The sequence below is a fragment of the Microcaecilia unicolor genome, chromosome 1, assembly GCF_901765095.1.
Source record: "Microcaecilia unicolor chromosome 1, aMicUni1.1, whole genome shotgun sequence".
NCBI classification, from domain to species: Eukaryota; Metazoa; Chordata; class Amphibia; order Gymnophiona; family Siphonopidae; genus Microcaecilia; species Microcaecilia unicolor.
This window is the reverse complement of record NC_044031.1, coordinates 772,809,281-772,827,281: the sequence shown is the minus strand read 5'-3', so window position 1 is coordinate 772,827,281 and position 18,001 is coordinate 772,809,281. Positions and strand designations below refer to the sequence as shown.

Below are 18,001 nucleotides of genomic sequence, written 5' to 3'. Positions count from 1 at the left end.
AGTTGTGTTTGCTTTAGGTAGGGTGGTGCAGTGTGCACTTCTGACATTGTGTCTAGGGTCCCTGCTTGCTTTTGCTAAGGTCCAGGTTAGTGTTAGTGCAGTGTGCACTGGTGTCTATGTGTTTAGCTTTCCTGCTTTTCCCTTGGTTCCCCTGTTTTTCCCTCTTGGTTTTGGAAGCATTGCTATGTGTAGGGCTTTGGAAGCTCTGTTGCTATTAGAAGTACTCCTGGGTTTGGTGTTGTTAGGAACACTGCAGAGTTTGCTGTTAGAAGTACTTCTGGGGTTTGTGCTATTGGGAGCATTGCAGTCTTTGCTGTTGGTGTTTGGTGATTTAGAATCACTTTTGGCTTATGTGTTAGCTTCCCTCCTTGTGGCTCCCCTGTCTTCCCTTTTAGTGCTAGGAGCTCTTCTGGTTGCTTGCCAGAGTAGTGCTTAGGAAGCACCTTGTTAGTTGTATCTAGCTTGCTAGAGCAGTGCTTAGGTAGCTGGTTTAGTTTTGTGTTTAGCTTATTAGTGTAAAGCTCTGCTTGTAGCTTGGTGCTTAGTAGCACCTGTGTTAGCTTTGTATTTAGTACCCTGCTCTGTTAGTTTAGGGCTTAGGAAGTCCCTTTCTTGAGCAGGGCTTAGGAGCTCCTGTTTAGTGCAGGGCTTAGGAGCTCCTGTTTAGTATAGGGCTTAGGAAGTCCTTTTGTCAGTTTACTGTTAGGAACACTCCTGCTAGTTTAGGGTTAGGAGCACTTCTGTTTCCAGTCCTGGTCCCTATGTCACCCGGTATCCAGTAAGTCCTGTCGGCTACTCGAACCCAGAAGCTCAACTCCTGGGGGGCTTAGTAGCTAAGCACAGGTGAAGCTGTGCGGACCAGTCCAGTGTGCTCCAGTCCAGTGTGTTCCGGTCCGGTGTGTGTTCCAGTCTGGTGTGCTCCAGTCCAGTGTGTTCCGGTCCGGTGTGTGTTCCAGTCCTGTGTCCTCCAGTCCGGGGGATTCCAGTCCATGTGTTCCGGTTCGCTGGGCAGTGCCTGCAGTCCCTGCCGGTGTGCTTACTCAGTGTTGGTTGGTGGGTTTTGCCTGCTGCTATCGCTCCTCGGCAGCAGCCCAAGGGCTCACGTTTGCTCCAGAGCCCGGCCCCGCGGGCTCTGAACCTGAGAACCTGACAGGATCATAGAGCAGAAGAGTTGTGTTACGTTCATTACGTTCTTTGAATTTCTTGTGTAGCCGAGATCAGGCATTTAAGTTGGATCGGAGGGGTATGCCCTTTTAAACAGGGTGGTTTTAGTATTTTCCAGAAGTGTAGGTGGTCATGCGTCTTTGTCAAAGCATTTGGTAACTTGTTCCACAGTTCTGTACTTATGCAAGAAAAGCTGGATGCGTAAGTAGATTTGCATCCAAGTCCCCTGCAGCTTAGGTAGTGTAGATTTAGGTATGTTCGTGTTAATTTGGATGTGTTTCTAGTTGGTAGGTCAATAAGGTCTGTCATGTATCCAGGGGCTTCGCCGTAGATGATTTTGTGAACGATTGTGCAGATTGTTAGAGTGGAGGAGTGGCCTAGAGGTTAGGGTGGTGGACTTTGGTCCTGGGGAACTGAGCAACTTTGGTCCTGAGGAACTGAGTTTGATTCCCACTTCAGGCACAGGCAGCTCCTTGTGACTCTGGGCAAGTCACTTAACCCTCCATTGCCCCAGGTACAAATAAGTACCAGTATATGTAAGCCGCATTGAGCCTGCCATGAGTGGGAAAGCGCGGGGTACAAATGTAACAAAAAAATAAAAAATTTTTGAAGGCAATGTGTTCCTTGATACTTGGGTATGTAAAGAGAAACAATGGGAGCCATATTGAATAACTTTATTAAATAAATATGACTAAACATTGTCTACTTACAAACAGAGTTCCAATATATGCCATTGTTTAAACCTGTTGTTTTTTTGTGCAGTCAGTTCAAAAATCCCAATATTGTTCCCTGATGGTTAAATATTGCATACGATTCCCTTGAAATGTAAGAGGAATATGTTCAACAATGAGCCATCAGGATTGTTCAAATTCATGTTGAGATTCAATGAAATGAGAGTAAACAAACTGAAGAACTTCTGGAAGCACTATTAAAGGTTCACGCAGGAATGAGTTGTCCCTTTTCTAAGGCAACTAACAATCTTCTGCTACCATTTCTTATCATCCATCTCCCAGAAACCCTACCATTTGATTTCAAATGTATTTTAATGTATTTTAAATGCATTATATTATCTATTTTTTGGATTTTAGATTTCATTATCTGCCTTTTCCAAATCTGAGCTCAAGATAAGTTACAAACAGATAGACAAGCTAATGCTTTACAATCTAAGGTGTACCAGAAGCAAAAGAAGGTGACATGTAGAAGCAGGATTTGAACCCTTGTTTTCCTAGTTTTTTGTCCATTTCTATGATCACTAGTTTAGTTTCCTGATGAATTTTTACACCTCTTTTTGGAAGACTAGGTTACTGGAAGGATGGACTAATGGTTAGAGCAGCAGGCTGAGAACCAGGGCTAGGATTTAAATCCCAGTAATGCTCACTGTGATCTTGGGCAAGTCACTTAACCTCCACTGATTCAGGTACAAACTTAGGGCCCTGTTTACTAAGGTACGCTAGCGTTTTTAGTGCACGCTAACACTAGAGACACCCAAGGACTACTTGGGTGTCTCTAGTGTTTTAGTGCATGTTAAAAACACTAGTACACCTAGAGCACAGTTTAGTAAACAGGGCCCTTAGGCTGTAAGCCTTCCAAGGGCAGAGAAGTATCTACTGTACCTGAAAGCAATTTGCTTTGAGCTTCTACTGAAAAGGTGTGAGCTAAATCCAAATGTATTTTTCTTCCCCTTTCCTCACTTATGTCACTTCCTTGTTTGATCTACTTAAACAGTACCTATTATAAATTTTGGCAGGTATGAAAAACAGAGCCACGTCATTTGTCAAAATACAAATGACAGCACATAGTACAAAACTCTAGACCCCTTCACTCTTATTGGCATTATATCACTGAGAAATGACTAAGATTTTGAATGGGGAAGGTGAAGAAAACAAAACTATGTATAAGTGTACTGAACTATATTTTAATTATGTAGCTGCAAAATAAAATGTTATGTACATGTCCTCCATTTATAAAGACGGTATAAACTGAGAGCATCGATACCTTGTAATGACAAAAGCATTTCTGGCAAACGGCTTGATATTTGTGCTTGCACTCACTGTACAAGGAGTTTCCAAGGAAACTTTTGTATGTAAGGTGACTTCATCAGGGTTTGCAGAAAGGGTCACATCACATAAAGGGTAAAGAGCGCGCACAGGTGCTCTGTCAGAATTAAGCAGAAGGACCACATCGCCAAAGTGAAGAAATCCATCAGTGGAAATGGACAGATCGATCTGCAATACAAAAAATGCACAGTTTAAGAAAGCTGGATCTATTAATGTCTTTTCACAAATGGATTATTTGCAGACTTTGATGCTTTGTATTGACACAATACCATGAGTGCCAACATTTCAAAATGACTGCGGGTGCCAACACAGTATAAATTGTTCAATACTGGGGGGTGCTCGGCACTCACTGGCAACCACAGAGCTGGCTCTTATGCACAATATGAGTTATCCAGAGAGAATATTTTACAGGCTCTCGTGAGATCGCATAAAAGGCAATTCTTTCTTTCTATCTATAGTCTTGAAACACTGTCAATCATGCTTGATTCTTCATATGAATCTAAAATCTTGAAACTAAAAAAAAACCCAAACCCATAAATTCTACACCAGTATCACAATACAATAGCCATTGTTTTTGCTAATCACTCACTTTTTCAGCATAGAGATACTTATAAGTACACTGGGACAGAGTGGCCTAGTGGTTAGGTGGTGGACTTTGGTCCTGAGGAACTGAGTTCAATTCCCACTTCAGGCACAGGCAGCTCCTTGTGACTCTGGGCAAGTCATTTAACCCTCCATTGCCCCAGGTACAAATAAGTACCTGTATACAATATGTAAGCCACATTGAGCCTGCCATGAGTGGGAAAGTGCGGGGTACAAATGTAACAAAAAATAAATTCAATCAAGCCCAGCATCCTCTTTCCAACAGTGGCCAATCCAGGTCACAAATACCTGGCAAGATCCCAAAAATGTTCAATATATTTTATGCTGCTTATCCCAGAAATAAGCAGTGGATTATCCCCAAGTCATTTAAATAATGATCTATGGACTTTTCCTTTAGGAAGCCGTCCAAACCTTTTTAAAACCTCGCTAAGCTAACCACCTTTACCACATCTCTGGCAATGAATTCCAATGCTCTATCTAGCACAGTATCCTCTTTTCCAAACAGTGGCCAAGCCAGGTCAAAAGTACCTGGCAGAAACCCAAATCGTGGCAACACTCCATACTACAATTGCTTCCCACGTCTGTCTCAATAGCAGACTATGGATTTTTCCTCCAGGAATCTGTCCAAACCTTTTTTAAACCCCGCTAAGCTAACTGGCTTTACCACATTCTCTGGCAATGAATTCCAGAGTTTCTACACCACTCAGGATTTTGTAGATCTCAATCATAACTCTCCTCATCCGTCTCTTTTCCAAGCTGAAGAGCCCTAACCTCTTTAGCCTTTCCTCATACAAGAAGAGTGGAAGGAGCTACAAAGGAGTGTCTTGTAGCTTATCAATAAAAACGTGCGAGTCAGAACCAAATGATACCATGGTCAAATCTATGTGGGGAAGTTCTCCGAAGACAAGCAGGCTAATATTCTCACAGATGGGTGATGTCACGTCAGCCCGGAGGTCTTTCTAGCAAAGTCTTCATGAAAACTGAAAAATGTCACTCGCCGCGCAGGCGGATGCACTGCGCATGCGTGCGTCCCTTTTCCCGCCCGCCACGAGGACACATTCCTCAGTTTTTTCTTCTCCGCATCAAGAGGTGCCACGGTGAGATTTTCTTGTCGTGTTCCTGAGCCCGGAGGTGAAGAATTTAAAGAAAAAGTATTCTTTTTTCTAGTTTCTCTTAGTTTCTTTTCGTTTATTAAGTTTTCTTTCCTTTTAGTATAATGATTTCATTTAAATCGCTCGTTCAGTTTTTTTTGTGTCCCCTTGTTTTACGACACAATCGCGTCTTTTGATTTGGCAGGGGCTGTTTTTCCCGTTATGTCAACGAAGACGCCCAGCGGCTTTAAGCCTTGTGCCCGCTGCCATCGGGCCATCTCCAGCACTGACCCACACTCGTGGTGTTTACAGGTGCCTTGGGCCGGACCACCGCTCGGAGGGCTGCAAATTGTGTCTTGCGATGAAAAAGCGGACACTGCTCTCTCGAGATGCCCAAAGGGAGAAGATTTTTGGGCCTCGACGTCGGCGTTGTTGGCGTCGTCCAAGTCGGCGCCATCCAAGTCTGCGTCCAAGTCGGCGCCGGTGAAGTCAGTGCCGTCAAAGACGATGTCGTCGAAGTTGGCGTTGTCGAGGTCGACGTCGAAGGAAGCGTCGGCACCGGGAGACCGGGGAGAGGCTGCCATTCGACCGATGCACGCTGGGAGCAGTGATGCATCGAGTGGTTCTCCACCCACTTCGGCGCCTCCTGCTTTGCAGATCCCCCGGGACCGTCCTGCATCGGACCCGGTCCCGAAGAGGCGTGTGGATTCCACGTCCTCTTCTCCTGTGCCGAGGAGTCTCGACGACGGGCATCGGGCGAAGGCCAAAAGGCACCGTCGACGTTCTCCTTCACGTCACGGCACCGGGAGCTCCGGGTCATCGATACATTCGATACCCGAGAAGCGTCGGTGCCGAGAGGATCGCTCTCCCTCTATTACTGAGGTACCGGCGCATGGGGTCATTGGCAGCCGAGTCCCCACTCCGCAACCTCAGCAGACTTTGCCTCCACTGCCCCAACCGACCCCCCAGCATCTTCCGGCAGCAACTCTTGATGAGTGTATGCAGGCCCTTTTTCCTTTTTTCATGGAAATGATGCAGCAGTGGCAATCGGCGCCGAGGTTGTCGGTACCGACGGTGCCGTTGGTACCGGTGTTGATGAGTTCAGAGATGCCGGTGCCGTTGGTGTCGGGGGTATCGATGTCGCCAGTGCCGGAAGCTCATGCGTCAGACCTTCAGCCCGTGGTGAGGTCTGTTTCACCAGTGCCGCCTCCGGCGCCGGTGTCGTTGACATCCCGGGTCGGCTCTCCGGAGACATCGGTGCAGGAAGCTTCACCGGAATCTCAGGGACCGTCGACTTCTCGACATCATCATCGAGGCCGTCAAGCCTCTTCGTCGAGACGGGCTCAGATTCGGGCAGCTCTGTCTGAGCTTTTAGCTCCATCTGATAATACCTCATAAGAGGATGATGATGAAATGCATGGGGAGTTCTCTGGTGAGGATTCTCAAGGCATCCCATCTGATTCTACTCCCTCGCCCCAAAGACAGCTTTCTCCTCCCGAGAGTTTGTCTTTCTCCTCTTTTGTTCGGGAGATGTCTGAGGCCATCCCCTTCCCTGTGGAAATTGTGGATGAGCCCAGAGCCAAGATGCTTGAGGTTTTGGACTATCCATCTCCACCTACATCTTCTGCTACAGTTCCTTTCCATGAGACACTCAAGGAACTTATGTTGAGGAACTGGGAGAAGCCTTTTTCTTGCCCAACCGTTCCCAAGAAAGTTGAGTCTCAGTACCGGATTCACGGGGAACCCAGTCTCATGCGGGCTCAGTTGTCCCATGATTCAGCAGTGGTGGATTCCGCTCTCAGAAGAGCCAAACGTTCTAGGAACTTCTCCTCGGTGCCCCCTGGGCGGGAGTATAGAACTCTGGACTCTTTTGGGAGAAAGGCGTATCAGGCTGGTCTGCTCGCGGCCAAAATCCAATCATACCAGCTCTACACGAGTATTCATTTACAGAACTCTGTGAGGCAACTTGAGAGTTTGGTAGACGCACTCCCACCGGAGAAAGCCGAACCCTTTCACCAAGTGGTCAGGCAGCAGAAGGCGTGTCGCAAGTTCCTGTCCAGGGGCGTTTTTGACACTTGTGATGTGGTATCTCGCTTTTCTGCCCAAGGTATAGCGATGCGCAGACTCTCATGGCTGCGTGCCTCTAACCTGGAGGAACGAACTCAGCAGAAAATAGCAGATATCCCATGCCGGGGGGATCACCTTTATGGAGAGAAGGTTGAGGAGATGATTGATCATCTCTACCAGCGTGATAACGCTATGGATTCTCTCTCCCGCCGGGCGCCTTCTGCATCCACCTCCACCTCTAGGAAGATCTTTAAGGGAAAGAGAAGTGCTCCTTACGCTTCTAGGAGCCGTAAGTACACTTCTTATTCCCCTCAGCCGGTTCAGGCTCGACCCCAGCCCGCTCGCTCTCGTCAGCAGCGGGCACCGAAGCAGGCCCCTGCAGCTCCCCAGTAAAAACCAGGGACGGGTTTTTGACTGGCTCCAGCAGAGCATAGCCGATATCAAAGTACCTGTGCCGGACGATCTACCGGTCGGGGGGAGGTTAAAATTTTTTCACCAAAGGTGGCCTCTCTTAACCTCCGATCGGTGGGTTCTTCAAATAGTCCGGTCCGGGTACACTCTCAATCTGATTTCCGAACCTCCAAATTGCCCACCAGGAACTCAGTCCTTCAGCTCCTACCACAAGGAGGTACTTGCAGAGGAACTCTCCGCCCTTCTCAGCGCCAATGCGGTCGAGCCCGTTCCACCAGGGCAAGAAGGGCTGGGATTCTATTCCAGGTACTTCCTTGTGGAAAAGAAAACAGGGGGGATGCGTCCTATCCTAGACCTAAGGGCCCTGAACAAATATCTGGTCCGAGAAAAGTTCAGGATGCTTTCCCTGGGCACCCTTCTACCCATGATTCAGGAAAACGATTGGCTATGCTCTCTGGACTTGAAGGACGCTTACACCCACATGTCGATACTTCCAGCTCACAGGAAGTAACTTCGATTTTGGCTGGGATCACAGCACTTTCAGTACTGTGTTTTGCCTTTTGGCTTGGCGTCTGCTCCCAGGGTATTTACAAAGTGCCTGGCAGTTGTTGCAGCGTCACTACGCAGACTGGGAGTGCATGTGTTTCCTTACCTGGACGATTGGCTGATGAAGAACACTTCCCCGCAAGAAACTTTGCAGTCCATGCGGATGACTATTCAGGTGCTAGAGATGCTGGGGTTTGTCATCAATTATCCCAAGTTCCATCTTGTTCCAGCCCAGAAATTGAAATTCATAGGAGCTCTGTTGTGCACAAAGACAGCTTGTGCTTAGCTTCCAGGACCCAGAGCGGACAACCTTCTGTCTCTGGCTTCCAGGGTGCAAGCGTCTCAGCAGATCACAGCTCAGCAGATGTTGAGACTTCTGGGGCACATGGCCTCCACAGTCCATGTGACACCTATGGCACGTTTACACATGAGATCTGCTCAATGGACCCTAGCGTCCCAGTGGTTTCAAGCTACAGGGAATCTAAAGGATGTCATCCAGCTGCCCATCAATTTTCGCAACTCCCTCAATTGGTGGACCATTCGCTCCAATTTGGTCTTGGGACGCCCATTCCAAATTCCTCTGCCACAAAAAGTGCTGACGACGGATGCATCCCTCCTCGGGTGGGGAGCACATGTAGATGGGCTTCACACTCAGGGAGCTTGGTCTCTTCAGGAAAGGCATCTCCAGATCAATCTCCTGGAATTGCGAGCGATCTGGAACGCTCTAAAGGCTTTCAGGGATCGGCTATCCAACAAAATTTTTCTAATTCAGACAATCAGGTTGCAATGTATTACACCAACAAGCAAGGGGGTACCGGATCTCGCCCTCTGTGTCAGGAGGCCGTGCAGATGTGGCTATGGGCCTGCCAACACAGGATGTTTCTCCAAGCCACTTATCTAGCCGGTGTAAACAACAGTCTGGCCAACAGGTTGAGCAGGATTATGCAGCCTCACGAGTGGTCCTTGAACATGACTATTGCCAAAAAGATTTTTCGAGTTTGGGGCACTCCATCGATAGATCTTTTTGCTTCCCAGGACACTCACAAGGTTCCTCAATTCTGTTCCAGACTTCAGGCCCACGGCAGGCTAGCATCGGATGCCTTCCTCCTTTATTGGGGGACAGGACTCCTGTATGCGTATCCTCCCATTCCCTTAGTGGGGAAGACTTTGCTGAAACTCAAGCAAGACCAAGGAATCATGATTCTGATAGCGCCCTTTTGGCCCCGTCAGATTTGGTTTCCCCTTCTTCTGGAGCTATCTTCAGAAGAACCATGGAGATTGGACTGTTTTCCGACCTTCATTACTCAGAACGAGGGGGCAATTCTGCATCCCAACCTCCGGTCTCTGGCTCTCACGGCCTGGATGTTGCGAGCCTAGAGGTTGCCTCTCTTGGTCTCCCTGAGGGTGTCTCCAGAGTCTTGTTTGCTTCCAGGAAAGATTCCACACATAGGTGTTATTCTTTTAAATGGAAGAGGTTTGCCGTCTGGTGTGACAGCAAGGCCCTAGATCCTTTTTCTTGTCCTGCACAGACCTTGCTTGAGTACCTTCTACACTTATCTGAGTCTGGTCTTAAAACCAACTTGGTCAAAGTTCATCTTAACGCAATCAGTGCTTATCATTCACGTGTAGACGGTCGGCCTATCTCTGGACAGCCTTTGGTGATTCATTTCATGAGGGGTTTGTTTTTGACAAAGCCCCCTGTCAAACCTCCTCCAGTGCCATGGGATCTCAACGTCATTCTCACCCAGCTGATGACAACTCCTTTCGAGCCACTGGATTCCTGCCATCTGAAGTACTTGACCTTAAAGGTCATTTTCTTGGTGGCGGTTACTTCAGCTCGTAGAGTCAGTGAGCTTCAGGCCCTGGTAGTTCATGCACCTTTCCTTGTCTTTCATCATGACAAGTTAGTTCTCCGCACGCACCCAAGGTTTTTACCGAACGTGGTGTCGGAGTTCCATCTGAACCAGTCAATCGTCTTGCCAACATTTTTTCCCCCTCCTCACATGAGTCCGGGCGAAAGCAAGTTGCACACTTTGGACTGTAAAAGAGCACTGGCCTGTTACGTGGAGCGGACACGCCCCTTCAGACAGTCCACCCAGTTGTTTATTTCTTTTAATCCCAATAAGAGGGGAGTTGCTGTCGGAAAGCGCACCATTTCTAATTGGCTAGCAGATTGCATTTCCTTCTCTTACGCCCAAGCAGGGCTGACTTTGGATGGTCAGGTCACGGCTCATAATGTTAGAGCCATGGCTGCGTCACTGGCCTAAAGTCAGCCACCATTGAAGAGATTTGCAACGCTGCGACGTGGTCTTCAATCCACACATTTACATCTCATTACTGCCTTCAGAAGCACAGCCGCGGTTTGGGCAGTCGGTGCTGCAGAGTCTGTTTGGGGTTTAGAATCCAACTCCACCCCCTTAGGCCCATTTTTATTCTGTTCCAGGCTGCACTCTCAGTTAGTTGTGTTTTGTTTCAGGTCAATTTCAGTTATGTCCTCTCCGTTGCGAGGCCCAATTGACCACTCTTTATTATGTTGAGTGAGCCTGGGGGCTAGGGATACCCATCTGTGAGAATATTAGCCTGCTTGTCTTCAGAGAAAGAGTAGTTACTTACCTGTAACAGGTGTTCTCCGAGGACAGCAGGCTATATATTCTCACAACCCTCCCACCTCCCCTTTGGAGTTGTATTCCTCTATTCTTTTGAATCTAACTGAGGAATGTGTCCTTGCGGCGGGCGGGAAAAGGGACGCACGCATGCGCAGTGCATCCGCCCGTGCGGCGAGTGACATTTTTCAATTTTCATGAAGACTTTGCTAGAAAGTCCTCCGGGCCGACGTGACGTCACCCATCTGTGAGAATATATAGCCTGCTGTCCTCGGAGAACACCTGTTACAGGTAAGTAACTACTCTTTATCAACATGGGCTATTGTTAAGAGAGGTTATTTTATCACAAGCTGTAGTATTTTGGCACAGGGTCTTATTGCATAAAATAGTATGACGTGTGGTAAAACAACCTATCTTAACGTTAGTCCACGTTGATGTTCCTCCCTTAATGAATAAATTTCATCTGTGGTTTACTAGCTTACACTTACTTTGGTGACTATGGCCTTTATTAGATCAAAACGACCTAGTTTGCTTCATGCATTTGTTTTGTCAAGAACTGACTATTGTAATTCAATATATCATAGTCTTCCAAAGTTCCAATTATGTAGGCTACAATTAATTCAAAACACAGCTGCCAGATTATTGTTGGGCAAGAAGATGCAGGATCATGTAACACCATTTCTGGCTGCATTACACTGGCTTCCTCTCAAGCAATATATTTCTTTTAAAATTCTTTTTCTAATTTTCAATACTTTGCTTAGGGGTTCTTTTACTAAGCTGTGTAAGCATCTACGTGTCCCCAACAAGCGCCAAAATGGAGTTACCGCCTGACTACGGTGTGGCTCTTGCGGTAATTTCATTTTTGGCACGTGTCCAATACGTGCGTCTGAAAATGATTTTTTATTTTCGGGCACACGTAACAGACGAGCGCAAAGTGGCATTTGGCACACGTAGGTCATTACCGCCTGGTTACCGTGTGAGTCTTTACCGCTAGGTCAATGGCTGGCGGTAAGGTCTCAGACACAAAATGAACGCGCGGCAATTTTGATTTTGCTGCATGTCCATTTTCGGCAGATTCTGCGCGCATGTCCAAAATCCGTGCCTACAGTACCACAGGCCATTTTTCAGTGCGCCTTTGTAAAATGACCCCTTAATGCGGGTCCCATATATTTGAGGGAAGTTCTGAACATTTATGAACCTAGCAAAAATTTAAGACTGTCACAATTGCAGTTATTGGAGGTACCAGGCAGGGTGAAATTACAGGCAACATCTTTAACAGCATTTTGAGTTCTTGCCCCAACATTACAGAACTCTATTCTTTATAATGTGAAAAAAGCAGAATCCTTTGAAAGATTTAAAACATATAAATAAAAGACATTTTTATCAAACAAAATTTAGATTTTTTTCTTTTGAGTAATAAGGGACTCTTTAGGGTGGGGTATTATCAATAATACATTTTGATTAGAAACATAGAAACATGATGGCAGATAAAGACCACATGGCCTATCCAGTCGGCCTATCCGTACCATCTGCTATATGTTCTCTCTCTTCAGATTATATAACATAGAAACATGACGGCAGATAAAGGCCATATGACCCATCCAGTCTGCCCACTCTGTAACCCCTAATTCTTCCTGTTCCTAGGCATTCCCACATGCTTATCCCATGCCTTTTTAAATTCTGGAACAGACCTCGACTCCACCACCTCAACTGGGAGGCCATTCCATGCCTCCACCACCCCTTCTGTGAAATAATTCTTCCTTAGGTTACTCCTAAGCCTATTCCCTCTTAACTTTGTCATATGCTCCCTCATTCCAGAGCTCTCCTTCATTTGAAAAAGGTTCTCTTCGTGTACATTTCCATCTCACAGATAGGCCGCAGAGAATATCTTCTCCTGCTTTAGACTTAGCCTGGCCTCAGAATGACATCCTATAGTATATCTCCTATCAAACTGAGCTCTCTTTTTCATCAAGCACTGCCATTTCCTCCCCTCACCCTCCCTCAGACAGTTTGAACTTCGTGGGTGTGGCTTGGATCTCTTTCAGGGAGAGAAAACTAACAACTTATAGCAGCAGCAGCTTCAGAGAGCATTTTCCATCTCACAGATAGGCTGCAGAGAATACCTTCTCCTGCTTTAGACTTAGTCCCGCCCACCCTACCCCTCTACCCATCCACCCCTAGAGTGACATGTCTTATATAACCTCCCTATCAACCCACTCATTACTTTTACCTCACCCATTTCTATTCTTCTATCACCTTCTCCTACTACTCCAACCAGAGTTACACCTAATCACACTGACCACCCTTCAACATCTTCAGTCCTTCTGTGACTATTCTCTTGTGCTTGAGTGCTTAAATATTTTAAATTTAAATGCTTTACTTTTTGTCTATTAGATTGTAAGCTCTTTGAGCAGGGACTGTCTTTCTTCTGTGTTTTTACAGCACTGCGTACACTTTGTAGCGCTCTAGAAATGTTAAATAGTAGTAAATAGTAGTAGTAGTACATAAATGCCCTTGAGATATTTAAACGTTTCTATCATATCTCCTCTCTCCCTCCTCTCTTCCAGCGTATACATGTTGAGGTTCATAAGCCTGTCCCTATAATTTTTGCATTCAAGACCGCTTATTAATTTCGTAGCCGCCTTCTGGACCGACTCCATCCTGTTTATATCTTTCCGTAGGTGCGGTCTCCAGAACTGCACGCAGTACTCCAAATGTGGCCTCACCAGAGACTTATACAACGGCACTAGTGATTATTTTATTCTAACTCATCTTACGTTATTTGGTGAGGTAAGCAATTAAATTTCTGTAACGTAAAGTAAAGTGAAAATAGTAAATAAGGTCTGAAATGGTGGGTACACAGAGGCTATCTGAGTCAAAAAAAAAAGAGCGAGTTTAAGAGAACCCTAGCAAAGAAAAACAACATAGCAAAAGTCACAAAATGAATGGCTAAATATTCAACTATCTTACGGTGAATACTCTCACAATAAACACAAGAGTTCCCTGGTGATTTAAAGCTACTTTTAAAGTGGCTCATGTCAGGAGCAAGATGGCAGCTTGAAGGGAGTGCCGTGAAGTTGCACCGGTCCTACCTTCGTTTTCTTAGAACTTGGAAGTATTGCTCTTTTTTCCTCATGCCTAAGAGGAGAGGAAGACAACGTGTTGGCCCCGCTGCGCTTGTCATGCCAATGGCGGGACCTATGGATCGCTTCACTGTAGCAGGAGCAATATCAGGACCTGTATCTTCGCTGCTGGAGGGAGCGGGGAGAGGTGAGCCGCTCCCCCAGCTTGAAGCAGAAACAACTCTAAGTCCCGAATTATGGATGCCACCACTCATGCCGGTGGACGAGCAGAGACGTGAGCAGGGAACTCTGCGTTCCCAAGAGGCAGTAGAGCTTCCTAGAGCGGGGTCAGCCTCTAGCGACGTACCGCAGAGTACTTCCCCACAGATGGTTGTGGAACAGCATGGCGCAGGCGTCTTTGGTGAATCCAACGTGATGAACGAGATACAACTCTCTGGTGAATCTGTGATTGATTCTATTTCACTGAGTAGGTCGTTTTTTGCCTAATGAGCCAGCAATTATAACTTTAGATACTAATTGGGAAGCCCTTTTGGGTCTAGAAACATCTTTTTCCCAAAACCTTTTATCAATAATCCAGCAAACTCAAATTTAATCAGAGAAAGTACCACCTATATTACAAAAAAAAATAATATTAACAATACTGTAGATAAAACAATTGAGACTAATGTTAAGGATGTCCAATCTCTTCAACAAATACAAGTAAATATGATTAAAGAGAACTTGTTGCTTCAGAACAAGATTGAAAATCTACAGAGGTCTAATACATTGCGTTAAATAAATTTTCCCAGACCGTCTTCAATTGCTCCTGTTATAACTTTTAAAAAGTATGTCTGAAATATTGAAGATTCCGGTTTCAAACATTTATTACTTACTACCTTATATTAAGAAGACTACTGAACAACCTGTTGCTGAAAGGACTGAACAATCTTTTGAGAGTTTAAATCTTATACAGACACTTGAAGATGATAATTTGGGTTTAAAACCTATATTAATAGTGACATTTGTACTACAACCAGATAGAGACTGGATATTGAAACAATTTTTCCGCCATAGAGAAGAGCTTTTTCTCAATTGTAAGATTAGAATGTTTCCGGGTGTGTCTAAAGCAACCCAAAAGAGGCGCCAATCTTTCCTTAAACTTTGTCCACGAGTTATACAATTGGGCGGTCTTTTCTGGTTGAATTTCCCATGTAAATGTGTGTTGAAATTAAATTCAGTGAAATATGTTTTTAAGCTCTTTCTTAGATTCCAAGATTGTTGTTGTAACTCCACCATCACAGCCAAGAGTCGTCGTTACATCTACTCTGTAATTTAGAGTGGTAATAATCTTTGAACATTGTAGAGTCTTTCTTCATTTTGTTTTACTATTGTGCCTTGCTTCTCTCCCAATTGCGGACTAAAGATGAGAAATATAATATGTTGATTATGGTTTTTTTGTGATTTGGAAATTTGAATTGAAAATACTCAGCTTTTCTGTACCAAGATTTATTCTTGGAATTTAAATTTGTAAATTGCTTAAAATAAAAATAAATAAAGTGGCTCATGTCAGTAAAGTCATATATGGACAAATAATTAGTTACATATTTGCACATTGTTCAGTACTTTTATTTCCTTAAGTGAAAATAGTTTGAGAATAAATGTAATAAAGCATAATTGGTTATAACAAGGATATATTTACCTTTTTCAAAACATTTCTTCTAAGATTGCTTAATTTCTGTAAAAGTAGTTCCCCTTTGTCTTTTTTATGCAAAAAATCTTTCAAAATGTCCTGTAAGGGGAAAAAAAAGAATTAAAACTGGATTACTGCAACTCATTATACGCAGGCTGCAAAGAGCAAACACTGAGGAAACTTCAAACAGCCCAGAACACAGCAGCCAGACTCATCTTCGGAAAACCAAAATATGAAAGGGCAACACCACTACGAGAGAAACTACATTGGCTTCCACTGAAGGAACGCATCACCTTTAAGGTATGCACACTAGTCCACAAGATCATTCATGGCGAAGCCCCAGCCTACATGTCCGAGTTGATTGACCTACCACCCAGAAATGCTAGGAGATCTTCCCGAACATACCTCAACCTCCATTTCCCTTCTTTCAAGGGCGTGAAGTACAAGACGCTACACGCGTCAACCTTTTCTCACACGAGCACGCAGCTTTGGAACACACTGCCATGCAACTTAAGAGCGATCCACGAACAAGCATCCTTCCGCAGATTACTACTACTACTACTTAGCATTTCTATAGCGCTGCCAGGGTTATGCAGCGCTGTACAAGTTTAAACACGGGGAGGGACAGTCCCTGCTCAAGAGAGCTTACAATCTAACGGTAACATACTACGTAGTCAGTGTAGGTAACAGGAATGGGGAAGGTGGTTAGGCGCCAAAAGCAAGGGAGAAGAGAAGGGTAGAAGAGAGATGGGGCGGTAGTTGGAGGGACAGGTGGGATCAAGTGATGGTTTTTTGAGAAGTGGTGTGACTACTGCGTGCTTGAAGGAGTCAGGGACAGTAGCGGTGGAGAGAGAGAGGTTGAGGATGTGACAGATTGAGGGGTTAACTGTAGGAGAGATGTTGGTAAGCAGATTGGTGGGAATGGGATCCGAGGAACAGGTGGTGCACTTAGAGGAAGAAAGAAGGCGAGCAGTTTCCTCTTCGGTGATCTCAGGGAAGGAGGAAAAGGAAGCTAGGTTAGGTTGGTTGAGGGAGTGGGTTAAGAAGTCACAGGGAGGAGAAGGCTTGGAAGTGAATTCAAGGTTAATCTTCTGCACTTTATCGCGGAAGTGGTCAGCTAGTGTTTGAGGAGAGAGTGGGGGGGGGGGGGGTGGGAGCGGAGGGTACTTTAAGTAGGGAGTTGAGAGTGGTGAAGAGGCGACGAGGGTTGGAGCCAAGAGAATTGGTTAGTTGAGAATAATATTCCTGTTTGGCAAGGAATAGGGAGGACTGGAGGGAGGATAGCATGAATTTGTAATGGGTGAAGTCTGATAGGGTGCGAGATTTCCTCCAGAGTCGTTCAGCAGATCGGGTGCAGGAGCGAAGGTAACGGATGCAAGGGGTTAACCAGGGCTGAGGATTAGTGCGCTTAGTGGGGCGAGAGACAGATGGTGCTAGGGTATCCAGAGCAGTGGAGAGAGATTCATTGTAGGTAGAGACAGCCGTGTCGACAGATTCAGAAGACGAGATGGAAGGGAAGAGATTGGAGATGTGGGAGGATAGGGTAGGGGGGTCGACAGCTTGGAGATTCCTGAAGGCCGTGGTTGTAGACCCATCTGTTTGAGACAATTTACGGAAAAAAACAAAACACATAGAGTCCACACTCACTTACATCAATGCATCACACATCCACTTATGATCTCTCATCCCCCCTAATTCCACATTACTCATACATATACTTACAGGAATATGTACACCATGTGCCTCTGTGTCTTAACACTGCCCTTAAGCTTCCCTTTGTCTCCTCCCAAAGTCTCCCTGTTGATGTCCCATTGTGATATTCCTAATGATAATTCGATTATCTCGCATAACATGTACAATGTAACCCATAACCAATTTGTAACAACTGTATTCTCATTATTCATATCTTATTGTAAGCCACACTGAGCCCGCAAAGAGGTGGGAAAATGTGGGATACAAATGCAAACAATAAATAAATAAAACGACTTGGCAAATCTCTTTCAATACCTGATACAAGGTGAAGAAACATTAGAGGAAAATCTGAGCAATGAAAAGAAGTCTGAGCACTAAACTTATAAATTCTTATGTTATTAAAAAATAGCTTATGGTGGTTTGATACTAGCTAATTGATAATTAATTACACAGAAAAAGAGTTGGTCCATCTGCTCTGGCCACTTATATTTGCCTACCGTAATGCTCTTCACCGGAAGGTCCAGAGGCCAGTGGTGGTCCCCATCAATCCTAAGGGACCCTTTTACTAAGAGGTCCTTTTACAAAGGCACGCTGAAAATGGCATGCAGTAGCAAGCAGGTTTTGGGTGTGCGCCAATCCATTCTTTAGCGTGCCTGTAAAAAAGGCCTTTTTTCCCTCTGAAAATGGACGTGCATCAAAATCAAAATTGCCGCAAGGCCATTTTGGATCTCAGACCTTACCACCAGCCATAGACCTAGCAGTAAAGAACCTGGGTGGTAATGACCTACGTGCGTCAAATGCCACTTGGCGCAGATCCATTATGCGCACCAGAAAATAAAAAATATTTTTCAGACGCGTGTAGTGAACACGTGCCAAAACTGAAATTACAAGGGCCACATGGTAACCAGGCGGTAACGCCAATTTGTGCGTGTTCGGCGCGCCTATGCGGCTTAGTAAAAGGGGCCCTGAGCTGCATAAGGGCCTACGACCACCTGGCTAGCGCATAAGCCAGACG

General features: G+C 45.4%; 1 protein-coding gene across 1 annotated transcript in view; it reads right to left on the bottom strand.

Annotated features, from left to right (window-relative positions):
- CFAP161 (cilia and flagella associated protein 161) overlaps positions 1 to 18,001 on the bottom strand; it is a 97,684-nt gene that overhangs the window by 79,329 nt on the left and 354 nt on the right. The window contains exons 2-3 of the mRNA XM_030189840.1: positions 15,304 to 15,393; positions 3,160 to 3,389 (exon numbers count right to left, since the gene is read on the bottom strand). Of these exons, the coding sequence (XP_030045700.1) occupies positions 3,160 to 3,389; positions 15,304 to 15,393 (320 nt within the window). The remainder of the gene's footprint in view (positions 1 to 3,159; positions 3,390 to 15,303; positions 15,394 to 18,001) is intronic.